Source organism: Dermacentor variabilis, chromosome 11 (assembly GCF_050947875.1).
Source record: "Dermacentor variabilis isolate Ectoservices chromosome 11, ASM5094787v1, whole genome shotgun sequence".
Taxonomy (NCBI): Eukaryota; Metazoa; Arthropoda; class Arachnida; order Ixodida; family Ixodidae; genus Dermacentor; species Dermacentor variabilis.
Genome location: NC_134578.1, coordinates 94,922,305 through 94,949,443, shown reverse-complemented (window position 1 = coordinate 94,949,443; position 27,139 = coordinate 94,922,305). Strand labels below are relative to the sequence as shown.

Sequence of the window (27,139 nt, the reverse complement as noted above, 5' to 3'; positions counted from 1 at the left end):
ACGGGCGTTTCTGCATTTCGCCCTCCATCGAAATGCGGCCGCTGCGACCGGGATTTGATCTCGCGACCTCGTGCTTCGCAGCGCTACACCTTAGCCGCTAAGCCACCGCGGCGGGCGCAAGTGTTCTGACGCTTACTCCCTTGTTCATCTGGTCTAAAGAATAACTACCAAAAAAGCCAGTCCAGATTTTAAATTCCCGAAGATGGTGAAAATAAGGATAATTGGCACGTGCCAGTAGAAAAGCCGCCTACTATGTTCGCACGCAGGACCGAGGCCCTTACGGCCGCGTTTTACATTTCTCCACTAAGTTCTGACACATTGGTGAGCGATGACTTGCGGGGCAAGCGCGAGCACTTTGTTCACGCGTTTACTGTATACGCATGTAGGCAAATATGTGAGCTCGTATAGCGCGCCGGAATCAACACGTACTTCTCGCTTAATGAGATCTAGGCCGTTTTGTGTACTGTATGATATGGCCTCGATTTAGCACTCTGCCTCTAGCTTTCTTTCTTTCTTTCTTTTTTTTTTTTTTTTTTTTGCTCGTGAAGCTGTCGTTCCGGCAGTGGTAAGCTCGCTCTAGGAGTGCACTGCTCACCTCCTCTGCTCCTCGACCCTCCGCTCCTGGCTCCTCGGGTAAAGCGGTAGACGATTTCGTGGTCCGACTCGGCGAAGATGTCCGCGTCCCTGTTAGCGCTGACCACGGCGAGCACGGCCAAGGCGGCCAGTGCGGCCAGCAGCACGGCTCGGCACATCGCGTCGCCTCGGATTCTGCGTTCAGGAGGAGAGGGAAGAGAGAGAGAGAGAAAAGCACATGTTGCAATCTCTTGCAAAAGGAGCTGGCCATTTACCGAATGCCAGAGTGTCAGTTTCGTACGTAACCACCATGTTAGCACCACCGACCGACACTTGGCCGGATCTATGTAATCCGTCTACGCTCTCAGAGGGAACGAACGCATCGCTACGGACCGCGTGATCGAGCAGAGTGGCCTCCTGGCGGATACTGGCGGAACAACGATAGTGTGGCGGGGGCGTCGCAGCTGCTAGCCGCTACTTGTTTACAGGTGCGCGTACTGCGCACATGTCTTTTAAGCTCTGTTTGTTCTCTGGTTGTCTCGCAGTCGTAATTGGTAGTATTCACTCGTTTTTCTACGATGTAGAGACTTATTTGGCTTTGACCCTGTCGCGTTCGCGCTGCAATGAAATTTGTGACTAAACGCGTCGAGCGAGCGATGTGTGATGGTCGCGCCCTCCGTTCGTCAGAATGATATTAACATTCTGATTTAAGCAAGTAACAAAAAAATCATTTGGTGCAGTTCTGAATTAATGAAGCGGTCGCTGCGATACCTGAAGGCAGTGCTTTAGCGATTCTTTGTAGCGACGTGTTGATCACTAAGCAAACTTTGTGATACCACGAAACACGAACGACGTGCGGTGAGATTGCTCAGGAGTAGGAAAGAAAACGTGAAAGGAGTGTCGACGCCAAATTCTCGGGTGACGAATTCTTTTTCGCTATTTGTGTACTACAAAGCACCTAGGGGACGACCGTGATAACGAACGGCATATACGCGATCGTGTTCTCATTAAAGAAATGTCACGCAATTTCTACCGCCCATTTTCTCGTTTTCCGCCAGCAGGGGTCGAATAACTTTTGAACCACGTGAATGTTGAGTACCCGACGTTGAGTACCACCAAAGCGTTGGCCACAGATAAACACACGCGAATAGTTAGACGTTAATACTTATTTAAATCTACTTGCTTGGTTAAGTATGTGTAAACTCCAGCTTCGCACCAATAAAACGAAATATGTGGTTTTCGGACCGTTAAAGGAAATGTGGAATTTCAGCATTACGACGCTGTTTCAGGTAATTAAACAAGAGCGAGTAAAAAAAAGAACAATCATCCCTGGATGTGTGGTTCCAGGAAACCTGATCACGGAGCTCTCATGTTTACAAATCGACACGATATTTAAGCAGAGCGGTTAGGTGCTCACACATGCTCGCCAAACTGCTACCTCCGTGGTTAAAAACATCGGTTTACTACACTGCTTTATCCCAGGTTACCTTACTGCATCTTATCGTGGGGCACAATTTCGGGTAACAACTATCGAAGACTAATATACACTGCAAAACAAAATCATTCATGTATTTGAGGATGCACAGGATTCCCTCAACGTTTACTTCCTAGCTCCTTGCACAAGAAACACTCACTGCTCAAAGCGAATCACATTTTGTTGCGAAAACATCAAACGGCCCATAGCGCAAAAAAGCATTGACAGCGTCGAATTTTATGGCAGTCGGACAAGGTAGCATGACGTCACGGATCGAAGTGCAACCAACTTCTATCTAGGAGGCGTTGGCCAAACGCCCCAACGCGCTCACTTGCACGTCAGGAGTTCATAACTCAAATTACCGCTCAGCGGCGTTCAACTGAACATTAAGGCTTTTGCATTCACAATTATTAAGTGCTTGGGTGTGCTCGGCTTTATTATCGTAAGGCCTTAGAAATCAAACAAGAGACTATGTTACGTTAAATTATGCCAAACGCTGCGCGTACACTTTTCGAAGGTGTCGACAACCCTCGACAAGAACACGTCATGGTGGAGAACGTTTAGACTACCGGGTGCGCTCCCTTTATTTCACCGTGGATCAGTTTCCCGACTCTAACAGGAGAACATCTAAGAAAGCGTTTAGTAATCTAATAATTCGAAATGACACCTGTTATAGTTGATTTCATCTTTATTGTATAGCTGCTTTGTGCGGTGGACCTTGACTTTGTTAGCGCGTAGACTTGTGTTATCGTTTGACATTATGCATGCATCATGATAGTCTAATGTAATCCAAGCCATGCAGGTTTCATATACCGTATTTCGATCTCCAATCAAATATGGAAGAGTGCATAGCATAGAGAATATCACTTTAATTTCTTTTTCTTTACTTCCCTTTATTTTAACCTTTTTCGTGCTTTTTCCAACCACTTGCGCGATGCTTTAATTCTCTTCGTACTTTTACTCTTATTTCTACACCTGTTGCTTTATCAATGTCATGTTCTCCGACTGCCGAATCGGGTACGGAGAAGGAGCCCCTGTGAAGGCTAACTCAGCCTTCGGGTTCTCCTTCCGTTTTCTGTCCAGACCTTTGCCTGCTGACAGAACAGATAAATAAAGTTACTGTCGTCTTAGACATCGTAGCAAGCACAGTGTCATGCGCACATTTCGCACATTTCATTGCATAAAGTTTATGACTAGACTCGTTCGTATTCTGCACTGTCATGGCTAAAGGGGAAATGCATAAAGGACAGAGTGGCAGAAACACAGCGCACTGTGGTATCCCGGTGCATCACATCGTCAGTTGTGTGCTTGAGCTTATTTAATTTATCGTGAAAACCCCGAATGCCTAATACGAAAGATCGTTAACGACATCCACTATTTAGTCCTGCCGGTTCTAACTCACCTCACGTCAACCCTTTATGAGAAACGGCTAAACCAAATCGATCGTCTAAACGGCGTTCAGGGCCTTTCCTGCTAAGAAAAAGCGCGGAACGAAAACACTTGCTAAACTCCCCCATCCACAATAATGACCCTTCCACTTTTAAGTGAGCGTTCCTCATTCACACATGTGTAATCAGCGCACTTTACTTAGCCTCCCTTCTCTGCACCTTCAGAGAAAAGCGCCGAAAGTCGCATCGGCAACTCTAGACCAGCTGGAGTCCACGCTATTTTCTCTCTCGAAAAATCCGCGATCGTGACCCACACATATTTCGCTGGCGCAAGAAGCTACTCCTGCGGTAGTGCAATTTTCGAACTGCACCGGCCTGCGTGGCCGTTCTTAGTCATCCCGCGCATCCTCCCACTTACAAGCAATGCTCACTCTTTTTCCCATTTCTATGCCCCTTCTCCCTCCGCGACGACAGGCAAGTCAAGCGAAATGAAATGCCGGGAAGTGCGACATAGCTAGGTTGTCATATGATAAGAAGCCAACATGACTAATAAAAATCGGGCCCCTCGGTTAACCCCCTTTCTTCTCGTTTACAGCTAGGTTGTGGTTGTTTATTGCTTATTCCCTAATGTTACCGCGATACTGTCGTGGTAAAACAGCAGAATCTCTGTTAAGAAATTTATACTGCATCGCGTCGTGCCGCTGCTATCAAAACGCCCAGACTCACAGGCAGGCCTATCTTGACATGTAAAACGCCTGGGAGGAGAAACGAGAGATTCCGCGTAGGCTTCCGCACGCTGCTTCTGGACACTTTCACACATCGCAATTGTGAAAAAAACATATATAGTAGAGAAAGTACGATAGTAGAAAACAGCTTTTCTTGTCTGCGGGCTGATAAAGGGGCAAAGAAAAACAACTCTAATGACGGTGTCGCCTTTGACGCAGCCGAGTTCAAGGTCTCGTCAAAGATGTCCCGCACGAGACTGCGCGCGCTCTGGCGTTCTCGCCAAACGAAGAGAGCACTGGAATCTCCGGGAACGACACTACGGCGCATGTGCGTACACGAAACGCTACATTGATACGGAGAGGCCTTGACAAAACCAAGAAAGAGAGAGAGAGAAAGAGACAGAGAGGGAGAGTGGCCACTGCCACGGGGTCGACGCCAAAAAGGAACGAACGCTCAAGATGGCGGGCTACGCCTCGGCGCACGATAGCGCTGCAGCAACAGCAGACTCTCAGGGCAAGAAACAGCGCGCGCGTCGCCTTCAACAGCGCGCGGCTAATTGCTTCCTGTCGCGGCGAGGGAAACACGATGCGGCTACACGCGCGCACGTTCTCTCGGCTAGACTGTCGTTATTAAACGGAACGCGGGCAGCGCTATCGCCAGGAAAGAGAAACAGAAGTACGAAAGTAGAGAGCGATAGAGAAGATCGAGCAAGGAAAGTAAAGCTTTGCCAAGAAGCGAGTAAGCGAGAGAGAGAGAACCCCGGTATCGCGACGTGGCCGACTCCCAGCGACACGACATCGTTGCGTATCTAATAGCGTGACAGCCACATCTGCGACCGCAGCTCCTGCCCCAACAGCGCTGTTTATATTCGAGCGGAAACGTCAAATTGGCTCCCATTACGCAAAATGGTCCATCTCCCTCCATCTCTCTCTCTCTCTCTCCCCCGAGGGCAACCCGAATTTAGAGGGACGCACGCGCGGTTTGGCTCCCAGCCTGCAAAATTGGCCCGCGAATAGTGGCTTATTTCGAACGCTACGCACGCGCAGACACACTTGCCGTGCGCGAGGCGTCACGCGTGGTGGTTTGGAGGCGCGCTGCCTTCTCTCTCGAGAAGGGTCGCGGAAGGAGTCGCGCGGAGATTGTTCTAATGAAGTCTCCGCAGGGTTTAACTCGTTAAAAAAGAAGGGGGAGGGGGGGGGGCGAGTGGCGGCGACGTTTGTAGAAAAGGTCGTCGCACGACGTGACAAGTGTGCGGGATGAGAGCTCATGACGTACTCAGAGTAACTTTATACGTGATGGTAATAGTTAAGAGGCTGGGTGAGAGACTGCGCTGTTGTGTTCATTGTCTGAGGAGTTCACGTCCTGTGCCTGGGCTGCTTGTTAGCTTTATGGTCTTGCAAATCTGCGATATTTACACTAAACGTTGATGAAAAAATTCACGGAAGGTTGCGATACTGTCTAATGTGAAATTTGAGTGCAGCTCTATAAGTGTTTTTACTTGGCGATATATTGGCTGGCGCGGACCGTGTGTCTTGTGTGGCAAGTTGCAAACGGAGCGAAGGGTGGAGCGAATGCCTCACTAATCGGAAGATAGCGTGAGGCAGCGCGTGGATAACGCATGGGCGCTATTTACAGCAACAGCAGCAGACATATCTCCGCTCATGCAGCGCTTTGTTTCCCTATATCGGTGGCGTCATAGGTTAGCAGACGACGCGCGCTACTCCCGCGCTATGTCGTCGCCATCGCCGCAGCAGTGCCCGTCTTGCGCAGCACTACGCTTTTCTTCTCACGCTTTCGCCATACCGTAGTCCTCCGCTTTCCGCCTCATGATGTCGCTGCACTCTCCTCCACTTTCTTCCTCGCGCTCTTTTCGCTATCGCCTTCTTTCATCCCCCACTGCGCTCCGCGTTCGCTCTTTCATCCTTTGCTCTTCTAGTTCGCTTGGTTACGAGGGACGCCGACGCCGACGTTCGCCACAGGAACGGCTGCCTAAGAGCCGCGCTCTCAAAAAATAACAATACGAAATCATTGCGTGCACTGTAGAAACTAGGATCCTTGTACATACCCTAATCTCTTGAGCATCTAAGAATTGTATTATAACTTACTGATCCAACCAAAACTTTAATAGATGTCCGTAGTTTGAACATTCCCAAACTCTAGGAGTAGTGAAGAAATTAGCCACTTGATTATTATTATTATTTCGTAGTATATCGGTAATCATCTTTAGAGGCGTAAAACGGTTTATCAAGCTTGCTTTAACAACCGTGGCATTGCCACGCTTTAATCGTTCAATATGTTTTTCTTTGCAGAAATCTGGTCCACGCGCCTTAGCCGGCGACGCGCCTATCTCATGGCCATGGACTTCAAGTGTCACGCCAACGTTCTCGTACCGCTTTCGTCTCCTCCCAGAGCCGCCGCGCAAACCCAGTCTATGGCGTTGCGCTGGCGAGCTCGAGGTCACGGGTTTGATCGCAGCCAAGGCTGCCGTTTTTCGATGGGGACGAAATGCAAAAAAAAAAGGCCCGTGTAGTTAAATTCAGCTGCAAGTTGAAGAAACCACGGTGCTGCTCAAAGTTAATTTGGACTTCCAGACTGCGGGGTTCCTCGTAACCAAATGGAGGTGTTTGCTCTTAAAACCGCAGAATTAAATTTTGCAAGTACTCTTCTACGTTTTTGCCGCACTCAGCGTCAGAGAATGAGTCCTAATTACTCACCAAATTACTGTAATCATCTGTCCCTCAGCTTTCTCGGATAACGTAACTATTTGTGCCAGTATTCATATCGCGTTAATGAAAAGCTCATTACTTATGTAATTACGGCTTAGAGGGGTCTCTAAGTAAATAAAGTGATGTATTCTGATCCCTGCGGGACAAAGCAAGCCTTTCGTCGCTCTCTTCCTGACTGGCGGAAGGGCCCGCAAAAGGACAGCCCTCGTGCTCGCGCTCCAGACTTTTCTAGCGCCGAAAGCACAAGAAGACCCAGCGGAAAATCACGGCCGTTTATGTTCCTACACTGACCTCGCTTCTTTTTGATATTAAGGTTGTATGTCTTATATGTGCGCTATGAGCCGAGAAGCAAATTTTATAGTGCGGGACTTTGCGAATACTGGTCGCCTCCTCCGCAGTCTATATGTCAGGCAAGTTATAAACAAAAGAGAACTACATATTATTAGGAAGCGGTAATGGGGCACGTAAACAAATAAACAAGTTGCTTAGCAAACCGAATGGACACATTGTACGAAGAAACACAAGGTGCAAGACCTAAAGATTTCATTCGGCTTCTCACCTAACGTAAATTGAAGAGATACAATAGCACGTTTCTAGCATGCTGGTTCCGGTTGCTTTGCTCTTTTTATTTAACTGGCTAAAGAACAAGCAATTTCGCCTGAATGGCGAAGCATCAATTGCGATAGCAAATTAGTGGACACATACACGAATTAAGGATAGTAGTATGCCTATGTTTACTAGCTTAGATGGCCGAAAAAACTAAATAGCATTTTGTCACGCATGCATAAGCAAACCGGTGACCGATGACCGAAAACTCGATGATCGCGGAAAGTCGCTGGCAAAACGCTGGACTGAGGAAGCGCGGCAGCAGCAGCGAGCGAATTCACCGTCGTGCTGCCCTCTGCACGAACGCGAACTAAGCCGCAAAGACAGTGCACTGCGGCCTCTGACCCCGTCGCAGATGGCTTTCAATATACTGCGGTCCGGAGTAGAACGAGGCCCCGTCCCTACCCTCTGCCTGGAACTTCTCACACACACAGCATACGGCGCGCATCGCCGGTTTTGTGACCCTTGGAGTTTATACGGAATCTCACGGCGACGCCGACAGGAGAAATGGGCCTGATGTGTCCATATAATTCCTATCGTAATAAAAATAGACTTCAGTATCACGTAAGGCTACGATTAGGCAGGATACGACATGAACGATGCACAAAAAGAAGTAATGGAACATGAAAAATAACAGAAAGCGGCACGTCTGTTATAACTCAGACACAGATTATGGGGAGGGTAACGAACCTGGTCGCACTCATAGCCAACGCACACAGAATTGTACGTCAAAATTTTGGCGCACCGAGCCTGTTGCTATGAAGACATACTAATGCAAACAGTGCGTGGACAGATACTAAGATTCGAGTGTTTCCTTAGTCTTAGTTCTGTTCTCGCGTTGTTTGCAATAATATGACCTTGAATTAGCACTGCGACAAATGCTGCCCTGATCCGCGACATTGTGGCTAGTGGTGGAAGGAGAAGAGGACGACAGACGCTCGTGTCGTGGCAGGGCGCTGCTGGCCAGAACTTGGGCATGCTGGCTAGAGTCTTCGTAGCTAGGCCGTACCCCAAAGTACTTACCAGGGAGCGTTATAGGCTTAATAGAAAAGCTATCCAAAACAAACGCTTTCTACAGAATTAGTAAACAGAAACTAATCTCGTTTCTGGAAACGCAAATGTCGAATGTAGTGAAGGATACCTTTTCTGGCATCGGGCGAACTTCAACAATACGTCGGTAATCGCATACCTCGATACAAAAGCTTCAAAGCTGCCATGATACAGAAACTGACACAGGGATAGGAAACAAAGTGTGCCGACTATATTGTCACGTGGTAGTGACGGTCACAAACACAGTCGCGAAACTGTGAATGACGAAACTAACTTTTTATTGGGCCAATCTGTGCCCACAAACGCAAGTTACACTCAAAGCACAACGACAGCTGCGAACACAGTCAGCGATCGTCGAAAATCTTATGTGCGGGGAAAAGTGCGTCGGCTCTTACACATGGGCCATCGAAGGTTCTAGAATAATTGCTGGTGCCCACGTACCTTGCAGAAAGTACTACATAATTCGCGTCGCTCATACATGCAATCAGATTACACGAGATTGGGTGACAAGGTACAGCAAGCAGAATCATCGATAACATTCGACAAACTTCCGATACATGCAGGCGCGTCCTGCGCTGAGCGGTAACATTTATTAGACGGGGAAACACGGTCATCTGATAAAGAAAAACAAGTACACCTGTCAATAACTCCCTCTTTACTGAAGTGAAATAGAGGATCGTCCTTATGTGGTAATATTTTTAATCACTTTGAATAACTGCAAAGTTATGACGGAGAGAATACAGTCCTGCAAAAAAATTTCCGTGCGGGCGTCTTCGCGCCTCCTCTCTGCTTAGCCACTTGAACAAAAAAATACTATGCCGCTTTTATGGCGACGACACGATAAACAGCTTTCATAATAGCCCCGGCGGCCTAAGCGTTTTTATCAGAAGTAATTAAAAACAGGTTATTAAACGTTTACGTAAACAAAAATGTCGCAGTTTCACCCGAAAGGCGAAGTATATTGATTGCGATAGCAAATTAGTGAACGCTATACGAAATAAGGATAGCAGTTTTACACGCCGTCTAAATTTGCCGGCATAGACATACTAACTAAATTACCAAGCATGGTGTGAAGCGTGCACTAGCATACATGAACACATCTCGCTCGATGACCATGGAAAGTCTGTCAAATCGCTGGAGTGAAGAAGCGCGGCAGCAGCGTCGAGCGAATTCGCCTTTGTGCTGACTCTCGCATCAACGCCAACTAAGCTGCGAAAACACAGCGCACGGCGGCCTCTGTCCCCGTCGCAGATGGCTTTCAAGATACAGTGGCCCGGGCATGCGCGAGCGCGCGGCGTCGCCCGCAGTAGAACGCCTCCCCACATTGCCTACTCTCTGTCGGAGACTTGTGCGCGACGGAAGACGGCGCGTTTCCTCCCCGCTTTCCTTCCTTGCGTAGGCGAACTGACCCGCGATCGCCGGCTCACTCTCGCACGCTTTCACTCGCACTTACAGCTTACGGGGCGCGGCGACGATTTTATCGCCCTTGGACTTTATCGGAGCCTCACGGCGACGCCGACACCGACGGGAAAAATGCGCTTGGAATGTTCATAGAATTACCATGGCAATTATTTATTTATTTATTTACATATACTGCAGCCCAATACACGGCTATAGCAGGCGTGGCAACATTATACGTTACTATACATTACACATCGAAAACACAGATATACACAAAAAGTCGAATGATCAAAAAGAAGCGCTTTACATGTTAGCGAAGTGCTTACCAGTGGTAGCTATAAAATCTTTTACTGATAGTAAAACCGCGTAGAGAATTCCGAAGGTCTATTGTACGTGAAAAGAAGAACTGTGCTTGAATGTTTTAGTACGGGCATAAATAAATAGGTTTTGTGTTCAATCCGTGGGAGCTACTTTACATCCTGCGTTAGTTAATGTGATATAGTTACAATACAATTGAGTTTACGCTTTTACAGTGGCCATTCGTAAACATTTGAAAGAGAAAAAGGGAAACATTGTTTAGCACATACTCAAGGGAAGAGATTGCGTCAATAGAGAACTGATATTGCGCTATTTCTTTGTTTTTTTGCTTGCTTGATTTTTTGGGTCGTTGCTTGCAATGTTAACATGTCACTGCAGCGTGTAAAATAATCTTTGGAGATACTTCCTTTTCTTTTCTTTTTCTCTTGATGACATTCTACTCACTTACTCTCTGTAACACCCACTCCTGCCAAAGGCCTTGTAATCAGCCCGGCAAAAATAAATAAATAAATAAATAAATAAATATTTATTTATTTATTTATTTCTATGGTATACTATAAAAGCATGCCTGCTGATAAAAACAGAAACGTATTGTTTAGTACTTCAATAATGTTATTGATCATCCAAACAATGTGCACTATAGACGCTTAATTTCTGTTGAGCGTACATGGGAGGGGAATGCGCAGTACGAAAGCACTTGTCGCGGTTTGTTTCTGCGTCAGCAGCTTTTTGCATGATTTCAAAAGCTTCTTTGCTGGCCCTTCATAATATAATTTACTTCTCAACGCATTTCTGAAAAGCTAGTTCATAGCTCGTAGCAGATTGGACTAATAAAATTAGTGGCACATCTCATGATGTGCAGGAATATATATTCTTTTAATAGTCTATAGCTGTCGTTAAAAGAGCGAAATAAAAGCATTCGTCAAGGAGGTCACAACGAAAACAATCAGGGGAATGCGAAGTTTTGCAATGTTAATCTTCAATAACCCCGGGTCAACTCCGAGAAACATCGCAAGAAATGCGGAATTTGTATACTGCAAAACATGGTGCCCGTCAAAGACGCCTCTGGTGTTAGTAGAGATGTCCACGCACAAGACAGCACAAAAGAATCCTTCCGGCATGTCCTGTACTCCTATTTTCGTTTCCCCTTCTTTTTTTTTTTCCGGCTTTCGTGCTCCAACAGTTCGAAATTTTCGGGAGGAGCAGTTTGCCCACGTTGTAGCCGCTGCTTCAAAAGTATGTCCCAGCATGCGCGTGTCTAAGAATGTGCGTCGCAGTCGCTATTTTCGCAGATTCGTGACTGACCAGAGCCGAACGAGCCTTAACTCTTTTGCTCTTTCGGGGGAGTGCTTGACGTGATTCGACAAGCTAGTAGTCTCAGCATGCCAACTCCTCTCGGGGAAACGCCTTGGTCTGATTACGACGGTGACGACTACGGTGCGCGATCTCGTGGTGTTTGTAAAATGCCTTTCAATCATTCGCAAACGACGCCTAATTGTAAGGCGCGTTCCACCGTTAGGTATTACAAGGCAGCGTGTGTTGGGGCTGGCCCATACTGCCGTCTCGTACACACGTCTAACAGCACCCGACACAGAGTCTCCCACGCGCACAGTGAAGCGAGGAAGCAGCTCGTGCTAATCTTGCTCTCGTCTAACTCAAGGCAGTGGACGCGCCCTGAATGGCAAAACATCCCGTTTTGGCCGTTCGGGCCAGCTTTACTGGTTTTACTCCCTATAAATAGTCCTCCCTGTTGAGCTAAACCTTTTAGTCGTCGGCCTCACCCGGAGCCCGTAAAGGGTCAAATATCTATTCTTATTTTTTTTTGTCCACTTTTAGTTGTTGGCGATGCCAGTAATTCCCCAGCGTCTGCAGAAAGAGGGAGAGAGAGAGAGCAAGATTTATTAACGGCTACTGGAGAGGTGAGCCTATGGGCACATGCCTTGCGTTACTGCAACTGTAGATTCACCGCTAATGACGCGGCAGACTGCAGACTATACCTTTCAAGGGCGCTTAAACTTGGACAGATATTGGCGACGCGCTAACTTACAAGTCATCCAAATGAGAAAAAAAAAAAGGAAATGCGTATTGACGTCAGCGAGATCGAGGCCATTAAAACAGAAATGGCTACTTTGACGTCATCAATATGGTGCATAACAGTTCTCTCCGGGGAAACACCCACGCTGGAGACAGCGAGCGCGTGTCGCGGTTTACCAAGGACGGACGAGGAATGGAAACAGGATCTGCGTTATCTCATCAGTTCGGAATATCGCCACGGTTCTTCGCGGAGGCAAAAGCAGCTAGAGATTTCTTAATGCGGCGTCTATCTTCGTTTTGCTTAAAAGGTGGCGTTGCAGGTTTTCTTTTTTTTTGTCTCTGTAGTTTCAATGCCTAAGGTTTTCTTTTCCTATTTTTATGTTACTTTGTTTATTGATATGCCTACATTTTCCCTGAGGCATTGTTGAAGGAAGGTGTTATACGTGAGTAAACGCGAAAAGTTACAAGCACGACATAAGAAAAATGTTTGGCGTGAGTACAGCAGTGGACACAGATTACAGTGGAACCAGCAGGTGACAGCGGCACACTCAATGAAAACAATTGACGTCATGCGTAAACGCATGACGTCAATTACATTTACGTTAATTTATTACATTTATTACATTACTTACATTACATTACTTATTTAATTTATTACAATTACATTTACAATTAATTTACGTTACGCACTCATGCGTAAATGCTGCTAGAGTGCAGCAGAAAACATCTCAGTAGGGGCGGTGACAACAGTATCAGGAAGGGCGTTCCACTCTTTAATAGTTTGGGGAAAATATTACGCTTGGAACGCAGATGTACACGCTATGAATAACCGCCAATTTTTTTGTTTTTGCTGTTGTCCATTCGTCTGGGTATGTACGTGGGGGGCTGAAGGTACACATGTCGATTTAATGCCACCTCTTCACACACAAATCTGTTTCGAAAATAAACACCTAGAAAAGGTGCGCCGGAGTTTTAGAGTGTCCGAGGAGACAGTGTGCTTTAGACCTGTATCGCTAACATCATGACTATACTTGTTGATAAGAAACCACACAGCACGATTCTGTATTGCCTCCAACTTGTTCGAAATAATTTTAGTGTTCGGGTCCAAGACCACTGCAGCGTACTCTAGAATTGACCGAACATTAGAAACGTACAGAAGTTGTTTGACATCTTGAGGGGCTTTTTAAAAATTTGTTTTAAACCTCACCCGCGTGGTGAGGTTGTGAAGACGCAAACAGAACAAATCACGAGACGGTATTGAGAAGGTGTACAAGAAATCGAAAAGTACTATTCCGTTTAAGCGTTAGAGAATGATAATGCATTGGCTATTCTGTAAAAAAAAAAGCAGAAACGAGAACAAAAAAGGGAATGGATTCAGCGCTTTCTCGGCTTACCGTTACCTGAAACTCTTGCAAAATTAACATAGACAAAGAGAGAGAGAAACAGAATTGGTTCGCAGGTGAACGAGCGTACCCGGACAAGTGTAAATATTTGTCTTCCATCTCGTCGCTCGAGGGCGCGATCAGAAGCAGTTTAACGAGCGGACACACGGATAGAAATACCGCGGCTATTTTTAGGAGCTGGAAAGCCCCCGTACCTGGAAATGCGCGACACGGCAGATTTCAAAGAATCAAGAAAATGTTGTTCTGAGATTGAAGGACCGGGCTAATGCCATACGGGTGTTTACTCTTTCAGAACGTACGCACGAAATGAATCCTCTTTTTAGTATCTCGTCTGCTGCGATGATAACGCCCCCGCTTAATGCAGCGAGACAGTTACCTCGGAGGATTCTGCCGACACTTATTTTTTGAAATTACACCTCTTGTTTTTTGTACGGTTACTATGTATCATTTCCCTCTCTCTGCTATTTTTTTTTTTGAGGCAGTAGCCTTTTATGGCCACATGGCTATGGGAGCAACCTTGTTAAGGTGAACATTATCAAGTTCAATCAATCAATCAATAAATAAATAAATAAATAAATAAATCAATCAATCAATCAATCAATCAATCAATCAATCAATCAATCAATCAATCAATCAATTCGTTTCTACTTGAAGAAGAAGCGGAGAGCATAAGAGGAAAAAGCTCAACTGAGCCTTTTGTTTAAAGCGGTATTGTTCTTACTATAGCTACAATGGTAGCAGATTAGTTGGGTTTTGATGACGGGGGCAATTTCGTCAAATATATACAGACGACACCGACCAGCTGCAGGAATAGTTTTCAAGTATGTGTTACGGCGCAAAACAGGCCATAACTTGTGTACCACGACGCCCGTAGTTGTAGTTGGTCAAAAGCTTTGGTCATTAAATTCATGAAATACCGTACTCCTGCAACAATTTTGCCGTGCAATGCAAGATCACGAAAGGGGCTGACAGAAGGAATAGCACACTGTCGTATAAAGGTTATAAACAGGGATAAAAGTACCAGCCTTTCTGAGGCACCTTAGCCCTGTTTACAACCTTTATAGCACACTTTGCCACGCAATGACGCTTAATAGCGGAATCACTCAGCGATCCCGACGAGATGACTATTTGTCGGCTAGCACAAAAGAGAAGCTTGTCAGGAACGCGATTGATTACTACAGCGATCCTCAACGCACGCACGGGGTGCGAGGTAGGATAGAAGGGATCAGAGGAGGTGCGGTCATTGAGTAAAAATAATGCGGTACGTCAGTTACTGTCCAGATAGAATATGACTCTGGTTCGGAAAAAAGAATCAGAAAACGTAGTTATCGTTTAAGGAGGACGACTAGCGGACGGCTGAGATTATAACACGCTGGATTAAATTCATCTCAGTTTTCCGGTCGGGAGGCGAAGTTTAATATGTTTTGAAACTTCCAACGGCGTGTGAGCCGCGCTTGATATGTGTAAACATGGCCTGGAGATCTTCTAAGACACTGTCTTACTTTCATTACATCCGTGGAGAATAACGGAACAGGGACATGGCTGCCACTTCATAGATACAAACCCATTCGTCGTACCCGTGACGGCAGAATAATATCGTGAATATGCGGCGACTTCAATGCCGTCATGTACGAATAGGAATTCCTTCGCTTCGCTCAAAGACGCACTAAGGTATTATGCTTCTTACATCTAGTTCCTGACAATCAGACGACCTCAATAGTGAAGTAGCAACATACAATAAGCGGCTCTGTGCAAGTACAACTAGCTTCATGAAACACCAATTTTAATAGGTTTGCTGTTTGTTTAGCGGCGTTGAATTACGAGATAGCAAGTTGTGGACAAATTATGTGGCCTACAATGGCACGCCCACTTTTATTTTTACTTCATTAAGAACGCTAGCAATCGCATTTTTACAATCTTTTGCTGCGTATTGAAGGCTTTCGAAGTTTCTGCTATGAATTATATTTCAAGTTTGTTCAAGCATCGGACATGCGTACATTTCTTCTAACTCAGCGCAACGTAATTTAGTTTATGTTTCGTTTCATAAAAATGGTTGAATGTTTCACTTACGTTTCCATATATGTTTTATGATTCTTTGCATACAGATAGGCACACAATGGTAATTCCCTTCACCACCCGCAAACTGTCGCATTAACGTGCAAGTCATCGCTGCGTCCACGTAGTATACTATGACGTCATGTGAATTAGGCGGTCGCGTTTAGAGAAAATGCCAACAATTACATAAGTCTTAAATAAAGAGCAATGAAGGGCACTCGTCTCGTGTCAATTCATATGGTGCAAGAAAACTCCGCTTAACGTACATTACAGGTGGTTTGAATTCTCCGTAATTCCTTTATTATTCCACTTTGGTTAAAATTTGCACCGCAGCTAACGCCGTAAAATCGCCGGACGACTCTTCTTCGAAAAGTTTCAAATGCCGGAACTGCGAAAAAGCTTGACTGCAGAGAACAATGGACGAACTGCCGGAACTAAATTTGAAGCGTGCGTGATGTAGAAGACGTACACGCAAGCAAATGCAAGCGGAATTGCCAAACTGCACAGAAATTGCTCTTCGTTGCAGAACTAGCGCCATTAGACGGGTCTAGTTGGTTGTTCGTTTCGTGATACAGGTTTTACTAGCGCGAAATCAAGCGCCGTGTCTGATTGTTCTCTCTGTAGCACGTTTAAGTTTAGTGCTAGTAACGCAAGTCGCGAGTCGAGGAACAAGAAGAACAACAACTTTACTGACTCATAAACCTGAGTGGTGTATGCGGGTGGAGCCCTTATTCCAGGGGCGAAACAACGCCCGGAAAACTTTGAAGCTCGACCAGGGTGGACAGCAAGTTAGTGTCGGTTCCTGGCATCCCACATTCGTGTAAACCTACGAGGCAGTTCTTCCTTTCCGTTTCTCCGTTAGTTTGACTTTTTCGTTATCTATAGTTTCGAATTCCAGGCTCGTTCCGGTCGCCGTTCATCTTTGCCGTCTGGGCACCGCCGCCGGCGTCGCAAGTTAACTGCGGCTAGTCATACTCTCAACCCCGGTCTCGCCCCGAGCTGTGCGAGCCTTCGCTTCCCGTTGGAACACGCAAAGAGCTTCCAGGACCGAACATCCGAGCTAACTCCGTTATCGTTTCGCTTGGAACATTTCAATTAGGTTAAAGTAAACACGATCTGCCCGGGACGTGCTCGACGTCCTACGTTGCCTCCAGTAAGAGAGAGAGAGAGAAAGCGAGGCCTGTAAAGCGTTTCCTGGTTTCAGTTTTAATCAATGAAATAGAAAACAGTAACTTCACTGGCAACCGCTACAGCCCAACGTGAAAGCGAACTGCGCTAGACAGCGAGCGAATAAACGACGCAAACATGACACTAATGCGGCGTCACCGCACGAACGAAGGATCAATATTTGTTTTCCTTCGATTTTCCTTTGATGACTGAGCGGAAAGTGGGTATAGCACGTTTTATGTGGGCCTTTACTTCTGTCGTTCTTCTTTTTCTTTTTCCGGCAGCTCGATCTTCACAAACGCAGAGGTCAAGTGAAGTGCGCTTCGGTGTACAAGAACAGCGGCGGATTCCTCCGTTTAATGAGTGTTTTTACGGCTGCACTGATTTCTTCCTCTTTTGTGCGAGCGCTTCATCGAGAGCCTAATGGGTCCTTACGCGTCTGCTAAGTGCAAGATTGGAGACAGAACGAACCCAACTGCCGTCTCTTCAGCGCCACATATTAGGCTCGTGCATTAAGCTTGCGTACTAAGCTTAGCTGTACTTATATATAAGGCCAGCTTTAGCAGAAACACTAAGATAGGTCCCATGGCTAAGCACGAACAAAGCTTCGTGCAGTGTGATACCAACGCTGTTTGTGCGCTTTCGCTGACTAGCGACAGAGAATACGTCGTCGATATGAGACGATACCTGAATTATCCGGCACGCTATACATGAACGGCGGAAGGCGGGTTCAAGCGACCAACGAGGGCATGTCATCTTGGCATTCGCTGAAAGAACTCTGGATAGGTGTGTGTTCCACTATGCGAAGTGTAGTGTAATATAATAATTATACGCGGACAGAATGAAAAAAAAAACGTTCTTCACCCCATTCCGTAGATACCGGTAATAACGACAGCAAACTGCGGTGCCAAATCATGAACTTAGGGACAGAGCTCAGAACCTTATTGAGGATATTTCCGCGTTTTTGTGTCTTTTGAAGTGTTGTTACCAGGCAGCATTCAGAAGGGGAACGTCATCGGGCTACACAGAGTGATGCTTCGCGTGACCTTTACCCAAAGGTGCCGCCATCGTGATAGCCGCACGGCCAGCGGAATTGACAGACCACGCCGGGATCTATATATATACATATATATCACGTGCTTCTGGTTGCTTTGTGCGTGCCGAAAAGGGAATGTACCTTTCCTTACACTCCGTGGGTCTTTTAAAAAATTCCCGTTAGTTAAGGCATGGTGTCCTCTGACTTGATCAAGCTGTTAATCTGAGCACCTTTTTTCGGCTATTATTCACCATTGTGCCTATGCTGATTATAGTAATAATTTATTATTATTATTATTATTATTATTGTTATCGCGAAATCTGTAATCCCGATTTGTGTTTATGTGTGTATGTGCGCGTGGGCGTGCACTTTTTTTTCCTGTGCATTGTTTTGTCGAGTGTGTCAGCCCCAAGACCCTCGAGGTTGTTCCTGGGCACATTAATAAACGCCTTTGATTGATTATTATTATTATTATTATTATTATTATTATTATTATTATTATTATTATTATTATTATTATTATTATTATTATTAAAATATACTGACTGTGAATATAACAACGGAGAGAGGAACATGCTGCCTTTCTGTTGCACCCATGAGCCTCGAACTGTTTATAGTTTAGCGCGTGACCTGCACGCTCTTACTTTTGAAGCTCCTTTCTGCTGCCGCGTGTTGCGACCGCACGTGCCAGTGACAAACGTCAGCCACGCCAGGTCTGGGGTACATTTACGTCGAGTGCGAGACGTGCAAGAATATTTAGGCTTCAGTGATCGGAGAAACACGTGCAGCACTTCCGCCTGAAAAAATTAGACGCGGGCGTTTTCCGGAAGTGGGTCAAGTTTCATGCCGATAGCCGGCGAGGGCAGCGTCCGCCGCAGGCGACAACGGAACCCACAAGTAGTAAAGGCAAGGCGCAGAAGACCAGGACTCGAGAAGAAGAACACAAGCGACAGGACCGGCGCCACTCGAGACTGGCAAGCTGAGACGGCGATCAGGTTGACGCACAAAATGGCGGGATCGGTGCGAAAGCATTGTTGAAAGAAAGGGCCCAATGTAGAAGAAATGTGCTCAAGTAAGACTCTTGCTTGGGCTAGTTGGTTCACGCTTGAAGTATTAAAGGCAAGGCGCAGAAGACTGCAGGACTCGAGAAGAAGAACACAAACGACATTTCCGTTCTTCTTCTCGAGTCCTGGTCTTCTGCGCCTTGCCTTTACTACTTCAAGCGTGACCCAACCAGCCCAAGCAAGAGTTTTACTGGAACCCACAAGTTCGTCAGCGGACGTACGCAGTGCAGTGGAGAAAAACGAGATGTGCATAAATTTTATTTCGTTCTGTCTAACTTTCGAGTTCGCTAGTTAACTGCACGATCCGTCCTCTTAAATTGGCCATTTCTTGCATGCTTTAAGCACGCAGTACATAAAAAAATTATTGACAGAGTAGTTTCCAAGAGCAGGTCTCTAGAGGAATCTCCGCTGCTGCGAGTGGTGAGCTGCATCGGGAACGGTGGGCACACCTCGTGGATTTGTCTAATCTCGTGGCTGTGGCTTCAAACGCTGTAACGGCGTCGTTTATCGTGCTTGACTCTTTATGAATTTCCCAGAAAGCACAGTTTTCTAAACGCACGAAGCGCAAGATTTCTCAAGGGTAGTGAGGTAGTGATTGCGAGCCGTCGCACTTGCAACGCATTACCTGGGAGGGATTTGATCAAATTTGCAAAGTCGAAAAGCAGTTAGAAGCCAGGAGGACGAAGTCGAGGCAAATCCATCTGCTACCCGTCATTGCCATGCTGGATATGAAGCAGCGTACTTTCAGCTCCCATAGACACTGTATCACCAGCGCTCCCTTCAGTAACATTCGTGTAAAAAAAAAAAAATCGTCAGTTCGTTCTTCCAGCCACATGGGACGTCATATTTGCCTAGCTGCGCACTAGATCGAAATAAGCAGGTAAAACCCGAGATGAAACATTTTTTTTCGCTCCCTTGAGCCTGCCCGCTCCACCAAATCAAGCGGCTAATGATATGACAGGCGCTGGCCACACTGTGTCGGTTCGGCGACCCGTTCGCAGCAAGGCTCCACTTTCATCGCGGGGGCTCCGATGTCACTTACGCGAGCGTTTGATATCGAAAGAGCGCAGCTGGTACTCGCGTTACCAGCCCGGCGGCTCGCTAATGGGCGGCCAGACGCAATTTGAGCGGCACCCCACTTGCCGAACCCCGCGGCCGCGACAGACCTCCAGGCAATGCGCACCTGGGTGGCTGAGGCTGTGCGCAGGCATTACGGCGGAAGGTCGCCCGTAGCGATCGTGAGGCCGCGAGAACGCTACTGGGAAAGACGACTCGAACCTAACTTGCACCGGAATCCCAAGCCACACCATCTCTTACCAACGCAGAGAGGCCGCATTCACGAATACACTTGTCCGTACTGGGCTCATTGCGATTCACCTCGCACGAGAAGACTCGGCGTAACAGCATTTCTGTGAGCACGGGCTAAGATGATAATATAGGGAAGAAAATCACCGGAACTTGGCAATATACCGTGAACGTACTTTAATTGCTGCCATTGGCTAAATGAAGCTGAGTAAAAAAAAAAAGCGAAAGGAGTTCTAAGAGAACATTCGAGAACACCTCGGTTCGCATTTTGTAACGATCCACTTCACTTTCTTGTCGGCCTTTTGAGCTCGACACCGCTGAGCGTGGTGCAGTGTAGCCGCGGTTGTTGCCTCGACAGTGGCCGCTGCACTGTAAGATAATTTAAACCCTAAAAAGTTAAAAAGGGTGTAAATGTCTCTATAACTCACACCCTTAGGGTGTCAATTATATAGATAACACCCAAAGGGTGTAAGTTATCGACACATTTACACCTTTTTTCACTTTTTAGGGCGTAAATTGTTTTACAGTGTGCGCATCGTGGACATCGAACACCACGAAGAGCGAAGCCCACGAGTATGTTCGTCGGACTAAAATACACTCGGCTTTTCTGTGTTGCCTGTGCGCGAGAAGAAGGCCCGGTCCGCAAGAATGGCATAGCCTGCAGCGCGCCCTAACGAAGCCATTGAACGAAATAGACGGCGAATACCTCCGTCACACGGCGCATGCGTGCCCGAAGCGTCGTCGAAGGGAGGCTTTCTTTTCCGAAATCGGACCGTTGTCCCGTTGTTCTCTGTGTCGAAATAAATGCTTGGTAAAGTTTCACGTCCACGTCTGGTTTGCCGCGCTTTCAACTATGAAAAATACCAGGCGCAGGGACTTTTTCAGCCATCCGTACTTTCTGCTACCTGGAGTTTTTTTAACGTGCCCCTGTAGAACATTGCGGTAAGCAGCGCAATGCCGTAGCTGCCGGCTGATCGCAGCGGGCGTGAGCAGACTGTAAGGAAAACTAGAAAGCCAACTTTGCAGCGCTTGGTAGCTAGCAGCCACGTTACTTTGGCGACTGCGCGAAGAGGCCGAACAGACCGCCGAGATCATTCCTCGCGCATGCTTGCCCACAGTGTTGACTCGTAGCGGTTTTGTCGTCAACTGCCTCGTTATCAAGAGAGAGAGAGAGAGAGAAATATTTCATTCGCACAAAAAAAGCGGAGGGGTCAGCCCGGCTCCGTCCTCACAGTCGCAGTACCTGTGCAGGCCACGCCGCCAGATAATGAGCCGAAATTAAAGGAACAGCGACACAAAAGTACTGCCACGTTTCTATTTTCTTATGCGATAGAATCGTATCCCGTATATACGCTATAGCTTTTCAATTACTCCAGCGTGGCACACCTAATTACGTTACCCTTAGTGCGATCAGTTGAAGAAAGCACGCCGAGTGAACCACGGCATCTTACATGAAAAAAATGGAAGGCTCCTCACGTCACCGAAACCTGATGTGGAGATGTCGTGTGCAACACACAACTGACGCATACGCGAACTTTATGACCGCAATGCGGAGTAAATTCAGCCCTCGACGTGCCATGAGCGGACAGCGGTTTCCCGTACGTGTCCAAGAGAAACAGCCAAATTAGAAGGGCTGACTGGCACGCGCTTGTGTTGTTTGTGATACCACGTGACCGCCAGCCTCCTTGATCACGCCGTAAGCCCCACTGCACATGGCGCGCGCGCTGAACGGATCGCATAAAATATGCGGTAATTAAATGCATTTGTGGTGATCTCGAGGAATTGAGGCTTCGTACCGTAATTATGGAGCCGACAAACATTAAAAAAATGAAAGCAGTACTAAAATTTTTAGTGTCATCATTCCTTAAAGCACACTTGCCCTCAATGTTGGTGTGATAGCAAAAAAAAATATAGACATCTGGTGCATTCAATAAACGATTCCTCTAGGATCATCAACTGCGTCTTTTGTCGCAATTATGTTCTAGTTTCTTCCTTATGTCGACAGAGCCATTTCAATTGGCCTAAATAAAAAAAATGCATATATTCGGGTAATATACGAACTGTGAGATAATGAGCAGCCCTGGTTAGTTCTGGTTGCCCGTGACTCATAGAACATAAAAAGTAAATTGATGCGCGGCTCTGCTATCGCAAACACCAGACACCACTGGAACTGGGGTAAGGCCAGTAACGTAGTGCCAAACCGCACACTTAGTTTCACTTCTGCTGGGCTTCCCCAGCCCCGCTGGTGTCTGGTGTTTGCGATAGCAAAGGCACGCATCAATATTTTTTCCCACTGGGAGAAAGAGGACCGCCGAAGCGAGTGCGCGAATTTTTGTCGGAGAGCAACGACGCACGCAACCTGTATCCCCGCCGTGTCGCTCCTGCTCCCCCGCTAGGCTCCACCCACCTTCGCCGCGTCGCTATGCTGACGCGATGCTATTTTTATACTTTGTTTTCACTCTCCCTCAGCTCTCTCTCCACCAGCTCGGCGAAGCTGCGAACGTCAAGCGAAACCCGTCGAGGTTCTAACAAACTACTTGAGTTTGTCCAGGTAAGGCTATATACGAAGACCGTGCCGTCGTTCGGGTGATTCTCAAGGACACCGTGATTAAGAACGGGAAGTTGTTATTCTCCAGTGAACGAGGGCTGTCGCAAAGCTTTTATATCCTGCCAGACCTTACGCTACCAATTGTTTAAAGGGCTCCTACCCAGGCCCTATCGCAAATATTTGTTATACACTGGAAGTTGTTACGTGTTCTCTAGGGAGCGTTCTGCAAGAAAAATTTTTCAAATCGGCTCATTAATAGCCGAGATAGAAATATTTTATTGACAGGAACCTATGATTTCAGAAGGCGAGCTCCACTGCATAGCGAGACACCAAAGAGCTTTAGATTAGGGGACGCTAGCGGCTTGCGTACGCAAGAACTAGGGACCACGGTACTGCGCATGCGCAGACGCCTACGCCATCGCCTGCGCATGCGCCGTGCCGTTGCCCCTAGTTCTTACGTACGCAAGCCGCTTGCGTCCCTTAACCTAAAACTCTCCACTTTCTTGACTTGCCCCGGCTAGCCTCCGCATGCGAAATTCCTTCCCTGCGTTCTCCCATACCGGACATCGAGGATCGCGTGACGCATACGTCACGCGTGCCGCCTTCATGCTTTTCTCCTCGCTTTTTTTTTTCGGCGCTGCGCACTTTCGCCGACAGCGTTGCGCGCGAGATGTGATTGTTTTGTTTCGCGCAGCGCACGATTTTGCAAGCTGTGCACAAGGACACATGACTAGCGGTATAATTCAATGCTACACGAATACTGCGGCAGAACAAGCGGTCGCATACCATGATTACGCTCTGGAACACGGTAGAAAATGGCACGGTTTCGGTACCTGCGCACGTGACTGCAAGACCGTAAGAACAAACACACGAAGCGGAAGTACATCTCTTGCTTCAGTGCGAAGTAAAACAAAATATACGCAGACATGGCGTTTGTGTGCTTTATTACTTCTCTAAACTGCAGTTCGTTAGTTCAAGCAATAGATGCCACAAATACCAGATGTTGCCTTAAGTAATTCTGGAAGTCAAGTGTAACCACGAGTGACGTCACACTGTGGACACCAGTACGTAGGCACAGGAACACGAGTACGTCACCGTCCGGATTTAAGCGCGGTCGCCGCGAGAGAAAGGGAAAACGGAGTTCGGGTTGAAATTTCAGACCTTTCCACGGCGCGTAGCGATGTAATACTTTGCGAACACGAACGTTAGCGCGCATTGTATTGTAGCAAAGTGACGCAGCCGTGAGATATCAGACGCATCAACTCACCAGGGAGACGGAAGATGAATGGGGATGAGCTCTGGCAGGGGCAAGTCCAAATCCGCAGGTACGACGACGAGAGTAGCATTTGAACAACTAGATTTATTCTCTTGGTATTTACCTTAAGTTTAAACTGTACAAAATATCTACAAGCAAAACGATGTCATACCCGTCGTCGTCGGCCTGCCTGACCGGCCTGGTCTCCCCTGGTGAAGATGCGCCGTCTGCTGCTGTCTACTTGCTCACTCTAAACTACCCCAAACTATTCCTTAAATAAATTTCCCCAGCATCCAAGAGACACTTTTCTCCACCAATGGGCTACTTCGTTACTCCGACCAATCAGGCAAGCCGACATCATCCAATAAGCGGCAGAGTTCAAGGGGTCAAGAAATGGTCGCGTCAATACTCCGTACACAAAAGCACTCTGACCATAACTAATCGGCTTTTGACAGCCGAGCGTGGGAAGACGACGCGACATGTGCAGGTGTGACGTCAGGCGCGGCGGCCGCGCGGCAGCACTGTCCGCGGCGCCGTCGAGGTCATTTGTGTACAAAGGTTTGCCCCGCGTCAAGGACCCCACAAAATTCCCCGAAAAACAGCGAAGAGGGCCGTGGTACACTCTCTTCGCGACAGTATGTTCTGTGCTTGTCAGCCCAAGATGGCCAGAACTGGTGTGGGGCCCTTTAAAGGGTCATTCACTAGATTACATAGCAAATTTAGGTGATGAGCTTGAAGTTTTTACATATCTTCCAAGGAGTGTTCAACCGCAAGAACTTTAACTGCGTGCATAAATAAGCATTTGTATGCCTACCCAACGAGAATTCTGTCCGTCCGCCACGTAAGACGAGTGCCATGGCTCATACCCCGGTAAGCAAGCAAAAATGCGATGGCTTCTACCCACGTAAGGCAGACGCTACAAGCACTCAGCAAAGTGAATCGAACATGTCATTCATTCATTGAAAGCACCTATGCAACACACAGAACAGCATACGTTTCAATAAAAAGAAAGCTCCAAACAAGCATCCGAGTTATAAGTAAAGCATTGCATACCATTGCATGCGGTTACGTTTGTCTCGATTAGCGCAGCAGACTACTTCGCGCGCTCTGCACGAGAGCAGCTGATTAGCGGTATAAGTCAATGCCACAGTCATGAGCAATGACGCAGGCGCGAGAGGACTAAAGAGCGTGATCGCGGCGCCGGAATACGGTAGAAAATGACATAGTTTCGTTCTCTGCGCGCGCGACCGCACGACGTTGGAACAGACGAAACTCTTGCTACCGTACGAAGTAAAACAAAGACTGGCAGACACTCGGGTCTATATGTTTTGTTATTCCGCTAAACTTTAATACCTGCGCTGGAGCAACAGATTAAAGAGATAACTGATGCGGCCTTTAATAATTCTCGAAGTCACGTGCCACTATGAGTGACGTCACAGCACAGCCATGAACATAGACGCACTCGCGCGATTGACGTCGACTCTCCGGGTGGAAGCGCGGTGCCCGGAAGCAGAATGGCAAACGGCATTTGGTTTGAAATTTAAGCTCTTTCCGCGGCGCGTAGGGAAGCAATAGCAGACACGATTGTTAGCGCGAATCATATGCACTGCGCTTGTCAGCTCAAAATGGTCAGACATGGTGAGGGACCCTTTCAGGGACGCGCGACCGCACCTCGCGGTGTCATCCACCGTCCGCCATTAACACGCCCCGTCGATCTGACGAGAGCGATTTTTCGTAAGCAGGAACGTGCGCCCGCTTCGAAGACGCGGAGCGCACGAATGGAGAGGGCGAATAAGCTGGAGGACGCCATTTGCATTCGCGTTCAACGTGTGGAAGCTCGCCGTTTCTGCTTTAGCGTGGTCAACAGAAGCAGAGCCATCATTAGAGGCCCACCAGCTCACTCATACGTCCCATATAAAAGTTTATTCTTTCTCCCTCTCCCCTTTCCCCTCCCCCTTTTCCAAGATTTCCTCTCAACGAAAACGGCTCCAAAAGGCAGCAAAATGGACGCACTGGCCACCCTCCTCTCCCCTTTACTCACGGCGCCTCTCCGGTTCGGCGACGGTCGGCTCGCTGGGAGTCCGTAATTAGGCGGGCAGCCGTGCACGCTTATTAAGGAAGCGAAATGGAGGAGGGAGGTAAGGAAGAGAGAGGAGAAGATTGCCGAGCGACGGGGAAGGGATTATATTATTCCGCGCGTGCGCGTGGCGTCGTTGTCGGCAGGCGACTCATGAGTCGTGGGAAAGTTGCACGCGTACTCCCCCCTAGTCCTCCCCCTCTCTCACAATTCGCTTTGCAGGCAATGATGAGGGCGGGACACGGGACCAGAGCAAACGTCAGGGCCAAGGAGGCGCGGAGGGGCACAGTTCAAGGGGCAACGACAGCAGGCTGTGACGGCACGTGGCAGCGATGCCGTGGCTGAGACGGTCATTGCGGCGTGAAGCTCGTACCTTTATATTTTATTTGATGTCTTTCTTTCACGAGTCTATAAAGCAGTTAGTTCGATAGCGAATTCTGAAAATATTATGAAACCGAGACGGTCGAGAGGGCGATGATGACGGATGGCGCGGAAAACTGTGCACGACCAACGTAGGTAGGTGTCGTTTGGGTCATCGAACGTTTTCTTTAAAAAAAAAGAAACGCGAAAGAAAGAAAGAAGGTTTTTCATTTGCGAGTTGTCGCGCCTTCCAAATTACAAAGAAAATTCTGGGAGTTCACGCGCAAACACAACGATCTGATTGTGAGGCACGCCATAGAGGTGGGCTCCCAAATTATTTTGACCGCCTAGGGTTCTTTAACGCGCACCCTATCCAAGGTACCACGAGCGTTTTTACATTTCACCCCCGCCGATTCGATATGAAACACAAATGCATCATGCAAGACGACATAGCATCGATCCCGTTCACAAGCGCCGCTAGCGCTTACCGCAAACTGTTACGGTAAAGCAGGGGCTGTCACTTGGAGAATTTTCCTATTAGACATGAGGAACGAAGCGCTCTTATATGACGCC

At 47.4% G+C, this 27,139-nt stretch overlaps 1 protein-coding gene across 2 annotated transcripts in view; it reads right to left on the bottom strand.

Annotated features, from left to right (window-relative positions):
- Positions 1-27,139, bottom strand: part of LOC142563878 (uncharacterized) — a 95,470-nt gene that overhangs the window by 40,220 nt on the left and 28,111 nt on the right. For both annotated transcript variants that reach the window (XM_075674555.1, XM_075674556.1), the window contains exon 2: positions 596-768. In XM_075674555.1, the coding sequence (XP_075530670.1) occupies positions 596-752 (157 nt within the window). In that variant the 5' untranslated portion in view covers positions 753-768. The remainder of the gene's footprint in view (positions 1-595; positions 769-27,139) is intronic.